Source organism: Genypterus blacodes, unplaced genomic scaffold (assembly GCF_046128005.1).
Source record: "Genypterus blacodes isolate CSIRO-AG114 ecotype Tasmania unplaced genomic scaffold, CSIRO-AGI_Gbla_v1 ptg000156l_1, whole genome shotgun sequence".
Classification (NCBI taxonomy): domain Eukaryota; kingdom Metazoa; phylum Chordata; class Actinopteri; order Ophidiiformes; family Ophidiidae; genus Genypterus; species Genypterus blacodes.
In genome coordinates, this window is record NW_027466957.1 from 3,845,658 (window position 1) to 3,865,233 (window position 19,576).

General features: G+C 40.6%; 2 protein-coding genes across 2 annotated transcripts; both read left to right on the top strand.

Moving 5' to 3' along the window:
- The first annotated feature begins 2,394 nt into the window (after window positions 1-2,394).
- ttll10 (tubulin tyrosine ligase-like family, member 10) lies at window positions 2,395-10,900 on the top strand. Its single transcript, XM_076166225.1, has 11 exons — window positions 2,395-2,662; window positions 2,843-2,978; window positions 3,177-3,295; window positions 3,841-3,961; window positions 4,801-4,878; window positions 6,021-6,200; window positions 7,080-7,251; window positions 8,410-8,550; window positions 9,019-9,135; window positions 9,213-9,306; window positions 10,359-10,900. Exons 1-11 carry the CDS (start codon window positions 2,395-2,397, stop codon window positions 10,898-10,900), a joined length of 1,968 nt encoding a protein of 655 aa, XP_076022340.1.
- Window positions 10,901-12,013: 1,113 nt separating this feature from the next.
- Window positions 12,014-19,573, top strand: LOC143013168 (putative pleckstrin homology domain-containing family N member 1). The gene is made up of 11 exons (XM_076166703.1): window positions 12,014-12,460; window positions 14,293-14,404; window positions 14,950-15,096; window positions 15,220-15,306; window positions 16,069-16,153; window positions 16,242-16,378; window positions 16,996-17,142; window positions 17,889-17,975; window positions 18,304-18,379; window positions 18,459-18,535; window positions 19,055-19,573. Exons 1-11 carry the CDS (start codon window positions 12,366-12,368, stop codon window positions 19,184-19,186), a joined length of 1,182 nt encoding a protein of 393 aa, XP_076022818.1. The 5' UTR covers window positions 12,014-12,365; the 3' UTR covers window positions 19,187-19,573.
- Window positions 19,574-19,576: the final 3 nt, after the last annotated feature.

Below are 19,576 nucleotides of genomic sequence, written 5' to 3' on the forward strand. Positions count from 1 at the left end.
TGACTCAAAGTACAAAACACCTGCTTTAAAAAAATACTATTAACTAAAAAGTGCTATAATTTACCATGGTTCTGTTTGTAGGGGGTTGCTGACATAACAAACAACATCTTCTATTTATTAAAAAAGAAAAATCATTATAAACATGTTGCCCTGCCATATCATATATCATATTCAAGTTCCTCACTTGTGCATATACATGTATGCTTGCATGAACAAACCTTAACTGTGTCTCTCAACCATTGTATATCGAAGTTCTTTTATCTATCTATGTTGAAACGCACTTATTGGAAGTCGCTTTGGATAAAAGCGTCCAAAAAAAGCGTCTGTCCACCACAAAATAAACCGACTTTATGTGTAAATAATTTGCCATTATAGCAGATTTGCCATAGATTTGATTTTCTGAAGAAAATTTCAGGCATCTGTTGTAGAACCATCAGTGACGCATGTACCACAGTTTGAGAACCTCTGTGCTACAGAGCTACAGATGAGCTTATTTGACAACATATGAACCAGTGAACTGGTGTGCAGGTGAATGTGCTGAACAGCAGTGTGTAGTGGAGCAGTAACATGCTGGGGGAAAAGCATGTCACCTTCCCCGTAGAAAATATTATTTTACCCTTTGTGTCTGGTTATAATACCTCGGAAAAGTGCCAAATCCATTTTGACGGCCTCTGCTCTCATGTTACTATAGGGTGTGCACACCAGAGGCTTACAGGCAATTAATATTTAATGACTCTAAACTAGGAGGTGAGGCGGGTGCAGGATGCATGTCCTTGAGTAGTTTGCCCTTTGGTGTTGTTGTTCTAAGATTGAATGCAGAAGAGGCAACTGTTGCTAAGGGGCCCATTACCTGAGCAACAGACGCCTGTTTACATTGCTTTGGTCTCCTTACTGCTTGCTTGCAGTGCGACAGACTGAATGTAAACGTATAGACTTCAGTAGAGACAAACTGTTTGGTCGGGCTGGACTACAAGGCTGAATGCACATGGAAGAAAAAGAAGAAAAGGCTGAGTGGGTTTTCATGGGATCTGACTGTTCATGTGTGGATGTAGCTGAGTTGCAGGTAAACCACTTTGGTTCTAAAAACACAAGGTCAGAGGTCAGCGCTTTCCTTCCCCTGCTCCGTGCTCATTGTGATTTGGCAGTATTTATTTACATGACTGAAATGCTTTTTAGCTACGCAGAAAAAAGGCTAAATGTCTAAGACCCCAACAGGCTGCAAAGTTCATTACTCTCCACCAAATGTCAGATAGGATGGTAATGATTGACAATGTTGCTAGTATATAACATTTTCCCTGCAAAGGTCATGGGGTTCATTACAAAGACAGCATCCTTAGTGGAGTGTGAACCTGCTCAGCCAGTTTTATAGCATTCTGCCTATAGAGGCAGAGTTCATCCCACCGATGTGAAGGGTGTAATGCATGTAGAGGGGGAGTGCAAGGAATTGCAACCAAGCGGTGAATCAGCTAAAGAATATGCATGTATAAAGAGAAATCAAAGGCCTGTTTTGCTGCTTCTTGGGTAACAAAGACAAACAGGTTTTCCAGTTTCTCCAGTTTTCCCTTTTTTCTTCCTGCTAGTACTTGATGGCCACTATTCTTTTCTTTGTGGGCTCCGTTTTGCGTTTCAGCATTTTATAAAAACTCTGGGCTTTTTGCCTTGTTTGTAGTGAACTGCACACACAATATGACTCCTGTGCTCTTAACCAGCTGACCGGAGGGATGTGGCAGTACAGACACACATTACAAGAGAATGTAAGGAGAGGTAATGTTTTCATCTCTGGAGCGTTCTCTGTTGATTATGACATATTTTGGGATTAAATACAGATTTTGGGGAAAACAGGAGGAAAGTTTGTGGAGTCTAAGTGTTAAACAGTTTATTCTCTTTGGAGGACTGTGTTCCGTAAATTCCATGGCTATCTATGCATTTATTATTTATTGTGTAATCCTGACCTGACAGTAGATGAAAGGTTATGGAGTCAAGATGGAAGACATGAGACTCATTTACATCCATATTTTCAGAACCAGGAATATTGAATCAGATTGCAGTAAAATTTAGCCTTGACTTTTTTTTTAGATATCTTAACATGGATGTTAGTGTTGGTCAAGGGGCAATCATTGGTAAACAAATGATCCAGTAAGGCAGTGATCTAAAATGATCATCAGTACAAACACGATGATGGCACACAATTTAGCAACAAACAATAAATACCAGTCCTTATAAATACCAGTTATTTTCTAAATTTTTTAACCTCCAGCAAACCTCCAGTGGACCCTCACATACAATAGAAAGAGTGTGAGCAACACCTCTGATCGAACCACAGCAGAAAAGAGGAGGACCAGCTCTCTTTACATGCTGGATATCTACCCTATCCCAACTTGTTAGGACCAAGTAATGTCATCAGAGGGCTCAGGTGAGCCACACAGTGAGAGGCTGATGGAGAGACAACACGGGGAAGTGAGGGAGAAGGAAGGTACAGAGCTCCCTGATGACCAGCCTACGGGGAGGCAGGAGGAGTCAGAAGGAGAGGGGCCGTTGTTGGCTGGACATGACGGCAGAAAGGAAGTGACATCAGAGGGAGAACTGCAGCCGGCTCAGCAGGAGGAGGCAAGGAAAGAGAGAAAGGTGTTTGTCCACCAGAGGAGCAGAAAAGGAGGCGCAGGTGTGTGAGGGGGAAGGTGGGGTGTAAACTGGATCATGTTCTTTACGTCAAATGTCACAAACTCACCCCCATAACTCTTGACCCTTATTGAAAATGAAATAAAACTGATCACAACTATGTTCATTGGTGAGCAAAAAAAAAGGGGCATCATTTCTGTGTGTGTGTGTGTGATCATGTCAGTTGAGTGCTACCTCCAGAGTTCCTTCCCCACGGGCACATCGACTCGTCCCTCCCCAGACAGGAACAGGGAGCGGCCTCTGGAGCCTCGGGGATCTGGGCCTTTCTACTTCTTTGGTGGAACCAACGGAGCTGAAATGTGAGTAGACACAAATGAATGACATGATGGGCTTAAATAAACTATTACACTGTTCACTCAATATATATATGATGAATGCGTCTTCAGTGTTCTAATTACAAAATAATAACAGACCGTGTATCAAAGCGTCTCCAACGTCCCCCTGGTCTCTGTGCTGTTATCTATTAAAGCAGAGGTGTGATTGATCTTCTCCATCAGTGTGCGGCGATACTGTGAGAGCAGAGGATGGAAGAGGATTTATAACAAGCAAAGGGAGGATTTCAGACTCAAGTGGTGTGAGACCAAGTCACCAAACACTTACTACAACTTCAGAGAAGGTAGACAGCTTGTGGTAATTCTACCCTTCCCATCATTATTATGGTAATTACAATACACAATTCCACATGCTGGAGACTTACTTTATTTACTACACTACACTGTAAAAATGTAATCACAGTGTTCCTTATAGTCTCAGGAAGTTATAAATCTGGATGTCTGAAGTCTGTAATCCCAACAAAATCTGCACATTGCTGTCACAGGAATAACTGGTACACACAAGTCCTTTACACTAAGATCCTCATTACGCTTATTCACAATTTTATAAAGAATATTCGGAAATAATTGCTGTCCAAAATATTGTAAATTGAGATAAAACACAAAACACACAATCATAAAATCTCAAACTTTGATTGTACATAAACAACCTGATTTATTTATTTCATTTATTGAACTTCCTGATCTCTTATCCTGACTGGGTCCAGGTCCACGCTTTAAATTATATGAAATTTAATGAAAAAGGAAAGAAAAAAAATCCTATAACGTGAGAGTCTGTGTGTTAATAATTTGTGTGGTGCTTTTGTATGTGTCATCCTGTTTTGTGCAGGTGAACAGCTGGTGTACCAGATCCCCAACAACAAGGTGCTCACTACAAAGATCGGCCTCCTCAGCAGCCTGCGAGAGTACGAGAGGGTCAAGAGCAGAGTGAACCAGGGCCAACAGCTCAGGTGAGGTGCGCCTCGCTGCTGCCCCCTGCTGGATCACACTGCTTTGCATTGCCAAACAGTTTATGGATATTAAACTATTTCATTATCTTTGTTTTAGACATAATACTAATAATACAAATAATAACAATAATAACGATAATAACGATAAGGATAATAATAATAGTAATCACAATGATAATGATAATCATAATGATAATCATAATGATAATTTGGATTTGTATAGCGCCTTTCAAGAAACCCAAGGTTGCTGAAAACATGAATACACACCTGAATATTGCCATTTAGATTTCCATTTAGTTTTTGAGAAGTTAACAATAACTTTAAAATCAACAAAACACTGCCTTGGCCTTCCAAGTCCTACCTTTCTAAAGAATTCAATACTGAATACACAAAACTAAAAGAGTATTAATTGCGAATACATTGGTTAAATAGGATTCAAAGGTATTTAATTCATTTCAATAGAATTTAACTTTGTTTACATAGCGCTAAATCAACCAAGACCAGGTTGGTATAGAGAGAGAGAGTGAAAGAGAGAGAGAGAGAGAGTGAGAGGTAGAGAGAGAGAGAGAGAGAGAGAGAGAGAGAGAGAGAGAGAGAGACATGGAAGCACAGCAACAATAACAAATTAATAAAATACCATACATAAAGTAAAATAATAATAAAGATTAGCGTCATGAAACATTAACTGCTTTTTCAGTCGCAACTCAAAAGCTGAAATTAATTAATGAGTCATTTGAACATGTGTTATGTATATATTATATATACTGTATATATAGGCCCAAATATGCAGCTGTTGTACCCAAAACTGGAGAATACTTAAGTCCCTCTGTGTGTTGTAGGAGGCTGAAAATGGAGGAGTTCATTCCTACAACCGTTCGCATGGATGTTAGGGCAGAGAGGGAAACTTTTTTCGCCCAGCAGGAAGGTAACATACCCACACACACACACGTCTAAAGCGCTGGTTAAACTGGATTTTTGTTGTTTTTTGGTAACTGCACTCCAGTAAAGATAGCAGATAACTTGTCCTGTCATGCATCAAACAAAGAGAAGAAAGCAAACGGTTAGAGTCAGGTTTGTGCTAAGACAACGGTTGCCTTGGAGATTGTTTAATCAAGAGGTTGTGGATGTTGGAAAACAATGCACTCAACCTCCCATAAGGCCCTGATAACATCACCAGGGGAACATGCTGTTGCCATAGAAATGCATCAGCAGAGGGCAGGACTGAGACACGAACGCTTCACAATAGAGAAGGCTCAATAAAGAATCATATAAAATCCATGTACAGAACGATAAAGCACAAAAACGGATGATCTTATTCCAGTTATGTTAACTGGAGACAAAGACATCAGCTGGTTTCTATACTGGTCACAATGATACTCACAGCATTATGACAACTGGTGTACGGGTTATGACAAACACACGCTTATCACAAAGTCAATAAGAAACCAATACAGACACCTGGCTCACATCCTGAGTGAGCATGTGGGGGAGACCAGAACAGGACAACAATGATAGCTGCTAGTTTTGCAATTTAGTTGTTAATAAAAAAGACGGCTTAAGGTTAATTTAAAAGTTTTCGCAGTTCTGAATTCATTTCCATTCATATCTTTAAATGTATTTAGTTGCTACAGTTCTACCATTAGGGAAAATATGTCCCCAGACTTTGTATCATTCTAGCAGAGACCAGACCATTCTGAGTTTGGAACACATGTAAGGACATTTTACTTGAATTAGAAAACAATATATCACAAAAAAAATGGACACAATCAACCATAAGAGCCTCTAGCAATTTTTTTTGTATTATATCAAATACTTGGTTTGGAACAATGAGAAATGCCTAAAAATTTAGAACAGAATGGAATTAAACAAAGGAGAACAACGGAATAAGAGAGCAGATCGTTATAGATCAGATTTGGTTCGTTCTTCAAAGAACAGAACATGTGATTCAATAGAACCAAATGACTTGGAATCAGTCACATGATCTCTAAACAGGAGTTTATATTTGAAACATTGCATAAAACCCTTTGTTATTTTGGTTTGTACTGTTTCCAGGTGTGAGGGAAAATGACAAATGTATGTGGATCTGTAAACCATCCGGTCTGAACCAGGGCAGAGGGATCTTCCTGCTGAAGAGCCAGGGGGACATGGACGCCTTCAGGCTGAAGCTTCAGGAGACGGAGGCCAGCCGGGCCAGCAGGGTGACACACTGCCGCCAGCCACAGGCTCACATTATCCAACAGTGGGTGGACATGTGGAGAAACAATATCAGCACACGCTTATATTACATATTAATTATAGTTCAGCTCAAGTGAGTGCTCCACCCAACCTGGCAACCAAAACAATGTTTGCCTGGTTGTGTGGAGCCCCTCAATGGACAATATGAGCACTTACTGCAGATCAACCTTTAACAGAATTTACTACTACATTCACTAACATAACGGCCGACAGTAGGGGTATTTTAGAGAAACAACCATTTATTAAAGACATACAAACTCGATGGCTTATTATAATATGAAAACCTTAGTCTTTTTTTTTTCTCAACCTGGACACCACAACGTTATTTTATTAATGGCTGATTGCTCACCTATAACATTAAAAGATCCTTTGTTAGATAATAATAAGAACGTGTAAATGACACTTTAGAAAGTAGCACAGGGTCTCTATTCCCACTCACGCCCTGGAAAAGGTCGGGTCAGGGTTTTGGAAAAATGTGTTTTCCAGGCCTGAACATATTTTTGGAATCTTGATAAGTCGAGGTACAAACTGAAAAGGAAATCAATGAAGAAATGTTTATGCCCTGGTCGTGTCTCAGTGTCTCTGTCACCGATGGTTTCTATGATACCGTCTTGCAGCTCTTCATTCTTAAGCTCCAGTTGTTTTCACAATGCCAGGCAAATGTAGTGTTAATAATGTCTGGTTAGCTGCTGAAAAATATAGATTATAGCTTCAAAACGTTGATGACAGGATGTGGTGGGTTAATTTCAGTCAGTCAATATCAGTAATATGGGAAAATAGACTCTGCCAATGAGTGTATGTGAGGTTTTCAAAATACACATGAAGGAAAGAGTTACATACATAGGTTCTAATAGGTAATGTGTGTTCTCCACTGTGTGCTCAGGTATATACAGAAGCCTCTGCTGCTGAAGGGGAAGAAGTTTGACGTGCGCTCTTACCTCCTCATCGCCTGCACTGCTCCTTACATGGTCTTCTTTCGCCATGGTTATGTACGATTGACCTGTGACCTCTATGACCCCAATTCCAACAACCTCTCTGCCCACCTGACCAATCAGGTACGATAGCTGGATCCTAATATGCTGACTTACTGACTCCACACTCGGCCAGTCAGAGTGAACTGTAGGGTACAAGAGTGGACAGTTTGGCCCAGGATGAGATGAGCTTAATAGCGGTGAAGTAGGTGTGTGTTCGAATGGAGGTTTCCATGTGACAACGAGCTGTCACAAATATAAAACAAGGCCACATTTTTGAGGGTTTTATGTAAAGGAATTTAGAAACATTTACTTGTGACTTGTGACTTGGACAAGTGAATTTGGAGCCATAATCATTCCCTTTGGCAGGAATGCATGATGCAGGAAAATGATAATATGACATGTTGTCCAGACAGTAAAGTAGTCAGCATGATTGTATAAAAAACCAGTGTAACAAGTGCTGTAAACCATTAAAGACTAAACACAAAGGTCTGCCTACCACAATAGTCCTGTCACGCGACATTGCAGAACAAGTGAAAGAGGATACTGTGCAAAGTCATGGCAACTGAGCCCTGTGGCATCACAAACTCAAACCTACATTGGTGCTTTGAACTGCAAATATTAGTTGCTGAATACTGCAAGTTGGAACCCAACAACGGACGTTAACCAAGTTCATCTCCACTCCAACTTCTATCAGTTTAAAAGCCTCCAAAAGTGAAGTTATAAATTAAACTAGTCTTCAGCCCAAACAGGAAGTAACCATGTGTGATGCCATGTGAGCCATTTTCTCCTGACGTTTCTCAACTCTCTCTTTAGTCATAAAGGTTTTAGTACATTTATGCACTGAGCTGAATTTAATGTGTAAAACTGTTGGATGACACATAGGTGCAGACTATATTCATTATTTCCTTACAATCGTGAGGGAAATGCCATCAATTGATGGTTGCCGCCTTTAAAAACAATTCAAAAACATGGTTAATTAATTGTATCTTAGCTAACCATCATTTGGGGTGTTGTGAGGAAGAGTTGGGTACAAATTGACCCCTTTACATCTGCATGTAGTAAGAAAGAAGCTACGTTTCCTTATATCTTCAATTAAGTTGATGTAATGATTTGGTAGCACTCAGCATGATAATTGATCATTATTTTTCTAACCCTAACCCTTCTGCTGGTGCAAGTTTATCCATCTCTCCTCTTCCTCTGGTTAATGTGTCTCCTGGTCCCTCTGCTGTCCTTCTCCAGTACATGCAGAAGAAGAACCCTCTGTACAGCCAGCTGAAGGAGGACACTGTCTGGTCCATGGAGAGCTTCAACGAATACGTCAATGACAAGTTCCGCGTTGCCAAGGCTTTACCCAGGGACTGGGTGCTGAGTGCTTTCTCAGTGAGTGTGTGCTGTGTGCCGGAGCTCTCAGGGACCAATTATAATTCTAATGATGGTGGACACTCGCAGCTAATTGAGGTTGTGTTGAGGTTTGGATGAGCTCATTGCTGTGTGAGGATACATGAGCTCTGCTATTGTCTGATTACCAAAATTAATTCCTGTTTGTTTTGATCAGGCACTTTTTGCATTATATTTAGACACGTTGAAGTGCAATTTGCCAAACTGATCATGAGTCTTGCAAATATGTCACAGTTACACTTTATTTATTTAAAAGGAATTCATTTTAGTGTTGTTGTAGGTTGTGATCTTATCTGGATTATTCCTGGTCTTCTATCTTATTGTATAACTCAATCAAGTGTTTCAGAAAGAAAAGAAAGAAAAGAATATATATATACATGTAATATGGACAGAACTATTGTTTACATTTTTTGAAAAAATTTTCTCACGCTCTCTGAATTGCTCTTTCAGAAACGCATGCAGCAGATCATGACCCAGTGCTTCTTTGCAGTCAAATCCAAGTTAGACTGCAGACTGGGATTTTTTGACTTGATTGGCTGTGACTTCATGATTGATGAGAATTTCAAGGTGGGTGAAAAGTTGTTGAGTATCTGTTCAGTGTTCACGTGTGTTAGTATTTGACTAACCGTGTCTCAATCTAACAGGTTTGGCTGCTGGAGATGAACTGTAATCCGGCTCTTCACACGAACTGTGAGGTGCTGAAGGAGGCGATTCCCTTAACTGTGGTGGAGACACTGGGTGAGCACAGAGCCTCTGACAGATAACAGAGGCAACTTTCACACCTATCTTGTTTCCTGCGTGACACCTGAATCTCTGTTGACTCGTCTGCCAAAAATCAGTGGTGTCATTCTGCTTTTACCAAAGTGCATAAGTAGGCTGTGATCTCTAATTTGTCAAAACACCCAGGCATTTCTGTGCACATTTGACTTTTAGAATCTGAGTCCTTATTCTTTACCCGACCCATTGTAGCTTGGATCATAGGTCATCTCTAGCTTTATTATTAAAGTCAGTCATTCATTTTTAATTGTGAAACTAGAAAACCTTGAATGGCTTTGCCCCTTTTGAAAATCTCATTTCCAACAAGCTGCCTGGAATTGGAGAAGTTGTTTTGTCACAATTCTCAAAACTCTGCTGTAACCTGGTGCTGTTTGAGAGGCGCTGTGTTAGAATCACACTTACGGTCACGTCGTGTTTCAGCACCGTATAAATATCTTGCCCGCAACCATTTTTTCTAATGTCTTCTGATCTCAGCCTGCTTTACACACCCAACAATAAGGTGTTAGCCTGTGTAGCCTATCACTTGAAGGCTACATTCACATTACTGTGAAACCAACACTCCCTTGCAGACAGCAGCAACATAGAGACAACAAGTCAAAGTCATACTGGCCCAAAACAGCTCCCTGTAGAGATATGTCAGACTTGGAGACTGGAATGGGCAGAAAGTTTGTGTGGATATTCTGTCAACAAACTTCACAAATCATTAACACACCAAAGGAAATTAGTAAATACTATACTATACTAAATAAAGTTCTGATATAGTGAGCAAAATATGTCTCCTTTAACACAGAACAACCGGTCTGAATGGTTGCCAAAAAATAGTGTATCAAAAATGTACTTATTCCATTACTAAGATCTGTATCCACGCCCACATATACTAACATTTTCCTTACACGTCTCTACATAATGTCACTTTAAGGCTTGTGAAAGTGACATTTCCTTTGATCACGATGTGCTAAACATGTACTGAGGTGTGAAACCACCCACGATGTTGTTCTGGTCTGTTTGTGTAGATATCACGCTGGAGATCTTCAACAAGTGTCGTCTGAGGCAGAGGATTCTTCCTTTGGTCAGTCAGAGGGAGTTTGTGCTGCTGTACAGTGGTGCACTTCCTCCCGCCCTGCCCTGCAGCTGGAGCCATTTCCACCAGAAAAACCAAAAAAACCCAAAAGCTGAGCTGAGTAGATGCAGAAAGAGTACTGTACCCTTCATTTCCTCTGAGAATTCTGTTAATGGCTCAGCGATCGGTTATACACATGGTATTTCGAATCCTGCCCATCGTCCCACCACCTCCACCATCTTATCGGTCCATCACAACTCTCCAATAAAAAAGAGCACTTCAAATATCACAGAGACGGTCAGAAGTAACTCAGACCTGCTTAAGAATGCCTTCAGACCTCAAGCCAAATTTAAGATGAGCAAAGGTTCTTCGCCTCATCACTTTAGAGCCACGGATGAGCCTGAAGTTCAGCAGAAGCAAAGGAACATCATGTCGTTGTCAACAGCAGCAGTGAGTGAAGAGACATACAGCTCCACCTCCAGCAATCCAGAATGATCCTGGTCCTAACACACACACACGCATGCACGCACGCACACAACCACACACGCTCACACACACACAAACACAATTCTCCCCTTGTGTGGGACGGACACACGAGAACATATGATGCATTTTATTTGAATAAACATGTGAAATCTTAATGTACAAAGTTTTTGAACTTGAAAGGAGAGCAGCAGCTTGGACTGAGTCACTGGAGTCTAACATGGCTGAAAACAAGATCCTGCAGCCTAACCCACACCTCCACAGTCTATCTGCTGGCTCAGTGTGTTCCATAAAGCCGTTTCAGTGCCTTTTCAGGAAGCTCTGAAGCACTGTCTGAAGTAATGTACGGTGCCACCTATCGGTGAAACAATCACTGTTTGGCACATACTAATCATACAGATTGACTGAAGTCAACAAACATTTTCACAGCCACTCTTGATTTGTTTATTGTAAATTAAGTAGGTCATGCATCAGTTTCTTGATAACTCTCTGGATCTGTTAGATTCAACCGTAAAATGAAGAATTCCTTCCCTGTAGAGGTTAGAATAGGTCTAAAACTTTGGACCAAATCTCTAACAGACCTGTGGAAAATGTACATGTGCTTCCAGGTTTCAGGTCTCGATGCTGAGTGGCTCCACGAAGACCTTGAATCCAAACCAGTGTTAGTATTATAGAGTTACTGTATTTAACAAAGACTCCAGCTCCTAAATGTGAGGCAAACCAGTGTTTCTCATTCTGCAATTACCCAGACATGATTGTGTACAACCAAACCCAACAGTCTGCCAACATCTTACTGTAATCCTCACTGTAACCCCATCATACAGTTGTTGTGCTCGATTGTTATGACTGCAACCCTTCTCCATTTCATAACTCCTAATTACAGCCGATGACCATGACAGGTAAACACATGCATGCATGGTGAGGCATGGATGTGAAATCAGTTGCTTCATTCTCATGCCCTTTTTACAAGCAGCCTGCCAGCATGAGCAGTATTCCATCCTGACATCGGAGGTGTTGTCGCCCGTAGGAGTTGCATTTTCTGACTGTCTTCGAATGACAAGAGAACCAATCTTTTTTTTTCACTCTGAAAGTATCAGCATGTTATTCTGAGAAACCAAAGTGAGGAAGCTGCACAGTCGTCTGCGGGCAGCTAACTGGCAGAGAGGAAGGAACAGCTACGTCGCCGCTTGACACTTTTCTGCCTCTTTTAATGTCAATTCCTCTTCAGTATCTTCAACACCTTTCATTGTCTTAGCTCTTTGCGCATAGAGTTGCTGGCAAAAAAAGGGGGAAGTGGAGCTTAGCACCCCCCCTGCGCGGGGCACAATATCCTCTTTTGGACCACGGCAGCCCCCCTTCATTTTGTGTCACATAGGTTTTAGTGTGGCACAGAAGCAGTTGGGATGGTTGCGCAGACAGATGGTGCTCAGTGAGGGAGTGAGGCTGAAGCAGCAGCGAGGCGGTGAGGAACAGAGTCATGGGGTGCTGCAGTGTGACCCAGAGGCATACTGGGGTGGATGAGGTCGGCCCGGATGAGATCGAGCTGCTGGAACTGTCTGGAGACAGTTTAGGGTAAGATAGAAATGCAATGTCACAGTTTATACATTTGGTTTGTGTTCAATCAAACTGAATTCAATGCAGGATAGAAAAATACTTAAGTATCTTATGACTGCACTTAAATCCTGAAATACATATTAACGTAGAAATAAGAACTGTAGGTACATCAGCTTTAATTCATTAAAAATGTGTTTTTAAGTCAGATTTATTGTCCTGAAAGTAACTTTATCAGTTATAGGATCGTCTAAATGTGGTTTGGTTTGCCGGTGTGGTCTGCAGGAGGAAGCTCTAAAGTAGAAACAGTGTTCAGACTTCAGCAGCCTCTCTTTCAACATCCGTGCTTTTCCTTTCCATTTCATCTGCCGTGTATTAGTTTCAGATCTGAATAACAAGCAGAATTAGCCTCTTTCAGAATATCTTTAATGTCTTAAATATAGTAATGTTTGTTTACATGTTAATGGATTTGACGTCAGGAAGAACGTTGTAAACTCTGACCATCATCAGTTGTATGATTCCACCCACTGACAGCCAGCAAGACAATACAGCAAACTAATTGGTTCCTATTTACTCAACATGAACTTGAGAATTTAGTGATGCTGCACTGATGTGATTAGCAGATTATTATAAGACAAAGGAGAGGTTTAGTCCTCAAGAAGGGCAGGACAATTCCCTGCTTATTCCCAGACTGAGGGATTAACAGAAGCTAATCACAACAGCAGCGATCAGTTCTTTTGTCTATAGCAGAATGTGGAGTAAGCCTCTGTTCTATACGCTTTATGTCCCATCCCCTCTATGTGTCATTCATATACAAGAAGAATGTGACATCCAAGCCAAGTCACCTGCCGTTTGATCAGAAAAATATTGAACTCTACCAAAATGCTCCAATGCAGGAGTGGCTCTAAGGGAAAAAGGATATTTAAGTTGACTTTTTCCTTTATATCCAATTTCTTCATGCATATAAATGCATAAATAAAACAGTTATCACTACAAAAATCTAAATGTTGTGCTTTTTTCTTAAACCTGTAAATAACTTGTATTTTTTAGTGCAAATGTCTTGATCCTAGTGTTGCCTTTTGTCATTTTAAGATGCTGCCTCTTATGTTGTATTGTACAGTGTGAAGCTTTTTAACATTTCTGCAGTGGAGGGCAGGCTGTCACTCTTAGCAACGCTTGCAGATCCATGCTGATTAATATACATTGACCCTAATATAGACATTTTTGTTTTAGACAATGTAACAGAACATAATTATATATCGGTATCAAAATGACAACATAAAAAGTCACAAATCAGAGCTTTTCTGAGAACATTATAACATAGAAATCAGGTATGATTGATCCTGGTGATGGCACCTCATGATGATCCCTGCTGAAGGTCAGAGTTCAGTCACTCCTTGTGCCGATGTGTATATCAAGTGCAGTGAAATGTCTTTACAGCTATTTTTCATTATAGTTGAGACTGCAAATGTAGTGACAGCAGCAGGTCAGTGTGTGTGAGGGTCAGCTGGTGGGTCCGTCTGCTGTAATCTGATTATGTGGGGCTTCTGCTGGGCTGCAGTGGACCTCAGGACAGTAAGGGATGATCCTCTACACACTTGATAGGGACAAGACATTTGAAATTTGGAATACGTGTCTACTTTTTTTGTAAATTTGTCATTTGCTTTACTTGCTCAGTAATGCTGGAGGTGACTGACAGCTGTTCTAAAAACAGCTGCACACAACCAGAAATCAAACCCACATCCGTAGCTCTGCAAGGCCAACATGCCAATCACTAAGCCAACACACTCCTGCTAAACCAAACCTTATCAAATACTACTAGTACTAATGTGGAGTGTTTATTTGTTTGCCAGGCTGTGGAATCATGGTGAAGCCAGGCTGCAGCTGTCAGTGAGGAACAGTGGAGATGAGCCTCCTCCTCCTCCTCCCCCCAGATACCCTTCAGTACGACATCTACAGGAAGAGGTCACTAGCTCTCACTCACTGGTGTGTCTAGTACAGAGTGTGTGTGTGTGTGTGTGTGTGTGTGTGTGTGTGTGTGTGTGTGTGTGTGTGTGCGTGTGTGCGCGTGTTTGTGATGTGTCAGAGCAGCAGCTGACTTGAATATGAACAGTTTCCAACCTGAGATGTTATTTGTGTTTTGGTCAGTGACACTTTATATAGACATTGTTGGAATTTCCATGACAGTGGAGAGAGATGTTGCATTCCGTGTTTAGTGTGATTCAAACTTTACACACACACACACACCTACACACACACACACACACACACACACGCACACACACACACACACACACACACACACACACACACACACACACACACACACACACACACACAAGCACAATCCAACATGTGATACTGATTTGAATCACGAAATTACTCATTAACAACTCCTGCTATATTTCACCTGCATTTGTAAAACATTTATTCTCTATTCATGTAGTTATAATATGCACATATTCTTTCTAGCTGTGGATTCTGAGCCAGTGTTGTGTTTGTGTCTGTAGGTGGCACTGTGGGGCCGCAGCAAAGAGGAGCTGCACCGCAGGATTTACTCCCGGCAGCCAATCAGAGGCTGGGAGGGCCAACCTGCCCACATGTTCGGAGATATAGTTTACTCCTCCCTGGTGTCCCTCTGCAACAGCTACACACAGGTGGATAGAGAGAGAGAGAGATAGAGAGATAGAAAGATAGATGTTCATGTGCACTTTGATCAGTCAGAGGTCAGAGGTCAGTGCTGCAGCTCTGTTTCTCACCTTCATATGTTGTTGCCACAGGAGACCACTGAACACTTCCTGGTGTTGTTCTCTCTCCACCTACTGATCCTCTCACTGGACCACGCTCACCAAGACTTCATGTATGAGGTACCCTGTAGGCCTTTACCATAGAGACACAACCATGCAGGGACACGCTCAGCCTTTACCTGACTCTCATTAGCACTCATTGTTATATACATTTTAGGTGGATGTGAGGTAAAAAAGCAAAAAGTGAAGAAGTTAAACTAGGCAGTACATTGCTGATATAGTTTGTACCGACTCTAAATCTATTTCTAAACTTAATTTGCAAAGAAAAGCACAAGCACAATCACAATACAGCATGAATGAACTGTTTGTTCTTTTGTCAGGTGCAGCTTATCACCAGACTCATTTTATAGTCTGGATTGATGTGTCATACAAAAACTGCCAGCACAAATGTGTTTGATATGGCTCAGGCCCAAATTAAAGCTTAATCATTCACTGGTCATCTCCAGCAAATGTTATTAAGACTAGCATCTAATGAATGCAATGAAATCTCATACGCTCCTCTCTATCGTGCGGCAGTGGTTTTTTGGTATAGATACATTAAAGAAAAGGAAGTGTTTGAAACTAATTACAATAATATCATATTCTAACCTCTCACGAATTAGAACTCTTTAATCTTTAATTAAATCTGCCACCTGCAATCTGAAATATCAAATGATTCTTGAATGGTTTAGATGATTCAACAGATACACGTAAATTAAGACTGCAGACTTGTTTGATTTGGTTCAGACTAGATTGTGTTGCTGTTGGAGAATGAGAGCAAAATATCATCACAGTCATTGTCTGTTTCTTACATTTTGTCTGTTTCTCACATTGATTTCACAGGGCGTCCTTCCAATTTCTGGAATTTCTTTCCAAGTTGTCTCACTGGGTCCCAACGTGTCACGTTCACACATGTTTGAGATCAGCAGTGAGTCAGAGGAAATCACTACATTCAACCTATGATAAGATGGAGGAAAGTACTGAGCAGGATTTCTGTTGTGTTCTTTTCCATACAGGTCCAATGATGGACTCCAAGCTGTTTCTATGTGCCAACGCTGCAGAGTTAAAGAAATGGATGGAGCACCTAGAGGAGAGGAAATACAAATCACTAACACACCCGCTGAGCCCCTCACAGTGTCCTCTCTCCTATCTGGTAATGACAACCTGACTCAAGTCATTCTGCCAGATCTGAAAAAACAAATCCAAATTTACAGATTTTGTATTTTTGTGTTATATTTCAAAAACAATTATTTTATGAATACAAAAATGTATTTGTCTGTGAAAATCTAGTTTTAATGTCTCTGTATCTCCCTTTCCCTCTCCCATTTGTTGGCGTTATGCTAACTGATTCATTTCTAAATTCATATTTCCACAAACCAACAAGGAAATGAAGAGTTTCTATGAAAAGTAATGTTTTGTTTTTTAATGGAAAATTCAGGAAACAATTTAAGTTTTACTGGAATTAGTTTGAAACAATCTCACTGAAGATTTTTTACTTGATTAAGGAATATCATGTTAAATGACTATAACTGTGTAGTAATGTGTTTCTTTCTTTAATACACAACAGCAACTTTGTCTTTGTTCACCAATTGGTCACACAAGTCAAGATTTTCGCAAGCCAAAATGTCCATACTACTTCAATGCTTAGATTTATTTATTTTTTTACAGCGCAGCTTTGACTAAAAAATGAAATAGCAAAAATGACTCCAAAGAGTTTGACGAAAATTAACTCAAAATAAAAATCAACATGCCTCCTTATTTCTGCTCTAGTTGCCCTGTGATGAGAACTGGAAACGAGAAGAACTGACAAATTATTTACTCCAAGCTCCAATCTGGCAGTGGGAGGGCTCACCCATCCAGCACATGGGTCACCCTGCATACCTGTCTATCATCCACATCATTCAACCACAGAGACAGGTACAGCCAGACTCTTTAAAAATGATACATGTGTTTTGGATTTATCGCACATTAAGACCTATATCCTTTAACCAAGAAGGCTAATAAAAATATAAAACAATAAAAAAAAAAAAATAATAATAATAATACAAAATAATAATAATAAAAAAATAATTTAAAAAAATCAAAAAAATAATGCAAATAAGTCAAAAAAATAAAAAAAATAATTCAAACTTTGGCAGAAGGCTCAGACTTCAGCCCTTTTGCCCATACAGAAGCATCCTGGTGATTAAATCCTACGAATATTGACAGTTAATTCCTTTTCTGGGGTAGGGGTTTACAACTTACAGCTACACGGCCATATTCCTACAAAGAATGACAAGGTGCCTTTGCCATAGTAGGAATCAAATATAGCAGATGCACAGCAAACACACTCAGACTGCTGACTGGATGTGGTGTCTTTATATGTTGCTACCTTGCTCAGCCACTAGGCAGACCTGCAATATCCACTGGTCGGACTGGATATGGTGTCTTGTATTGTCTACCGTTGCTATGACAACACATTTTATGTTGCATGTATGCCAAATTATACCCTGTGGCTCTGCCAGCTCTACACATCCCTCACCTCAGATCTCTCCGTTTACAGAAAGGGTTTTTTACTGATAAGATAAGACAGAGAATAATAAAACTGGTAAATGTTTCTCCCCAGTGGAAATTTGACAGTTAACACTTTCTTTTATGAGACAATGCTGTCTTTGTTGTTGCAGGGACTCCAGGAAAGACTCATGGTTCTTTTCCCTCAAGAGGTCCTGCTGCTGTCAGTTGATAACAAGCGGCTGAATATAAGATATGAGGTAGCGTAAAATGACACTATGAGAAAACTTCATAATGATCCCTCTGCAACCACTGTCACATAACACACACGTGTCCATATAATCATTACACAGCACTTATGACGCCTGACACATAGCATGGGTGCAACTTACACCTGCCACTACTAAGACACTCTGCAGGTTGGGAAATACGTTAGTATGGCCATAATTACGTGATGGAAGCCCATCTCATTTAGGTAATGTTAAGCAAATCCCTCTCATCAGGTAAAAGGAAAGTTGTCTGGGTGAATGAGCAAAGATTTTAGCATAGAATCATTTCTGCCTGTTTTTTTCCTGTCACTCATTCCAGGGTAGGCTGCCCAGACACAGCATTGAGGCAGTAGAGCGGTCAGCCTTGCCTGGTAGGCTAGAGTTTGACTTAAAAGGTAAGCATACAGTGCATTTGCTGCAACTGCAAGAAAACTACAGTGGATAAAGTGTTTCAAAGTGATGATTGTGTTTCAGGTGAGCTGGTGGAGCCCCTGCAGGTCTCGTGTACCTGTGTGGAGGATTACCAAAACTGGATCTTCCAACTACAACAGGTGCTGCGTTCGTGTCACGTCTTCGTTTTCACATGCTGAAAATTGGTCCCCATGACCAATACATTGAATATAATGTGTTGTTTAAATATAACATACACAAAAAATAGGCATTCTAATGTTTAATTAAACATAACCAAAACTTAGACCTAGAGATAATTGCAAAAATGCAAATCTACTAGTTTAAGGATCAATGTAGTGATTGAATCAAGGTTTAAGGACATCTATTGATCATTACTGGGATCTACAGTAACCAAACCTAAAAGACCCACAACTCTGCTTGGCTGTCAGGCAGGGTTGCATGGGTGTATCCTCACTGACTGTACATCTAAACCAGGTATGGTTACATACTGAGGCTGAGGCTTTGTATGAGCCCCTTTCACACATGCACTCAGGAAAAGTCCCTGCTATTGTGTGGAGCAGCTCCACGTGAGAATATGTGCATGAAGTACAATGTATGATATTCAGCCACAATATGATGTTGGATGTTTTCATCAGTGTGACTTTGTTTCTGATCTACAGCCAAAAAAAAGCAGCGGGGATATTGTGAGTCACAAAGCTCCGCCAATCATGCCAAAGCTGTACAGGAGCAGGATGGAGTCGCAGGAGCCAATGATAGCGGCCGATTACTGCCACACCAATGGACGGAGCTGACATATCACAAGACTGTTCTTAAATACACTGAAATTATTAATCCTCCAGGCGGTTTCACACTTACATGGTTTGATATGTGTCAGACTAGAGTTGGTTTCTGCCCTTGGGAACACGGCAAGAACATACAGTTAACAACCAAAACATCAACCCTGAACGAAGGTGGTCTTGTATGAACATAATGTGGACTATATCCAAATCAATTACAGGGTGACCTAGTAAACAATCCATTGATCTTGAAATAGAGAAGGCTAATTGTGTGCATTAAGTAAACTATAGCATCATTTGGTCCTGTGGCCTCTTGGACTAAATGATGCCTACAGCTAGGAACAATTCAATTTGTCTTTGTTAAGTGTTAATTGTTATCCAATAAACTTTTTCCAGACTTGATTC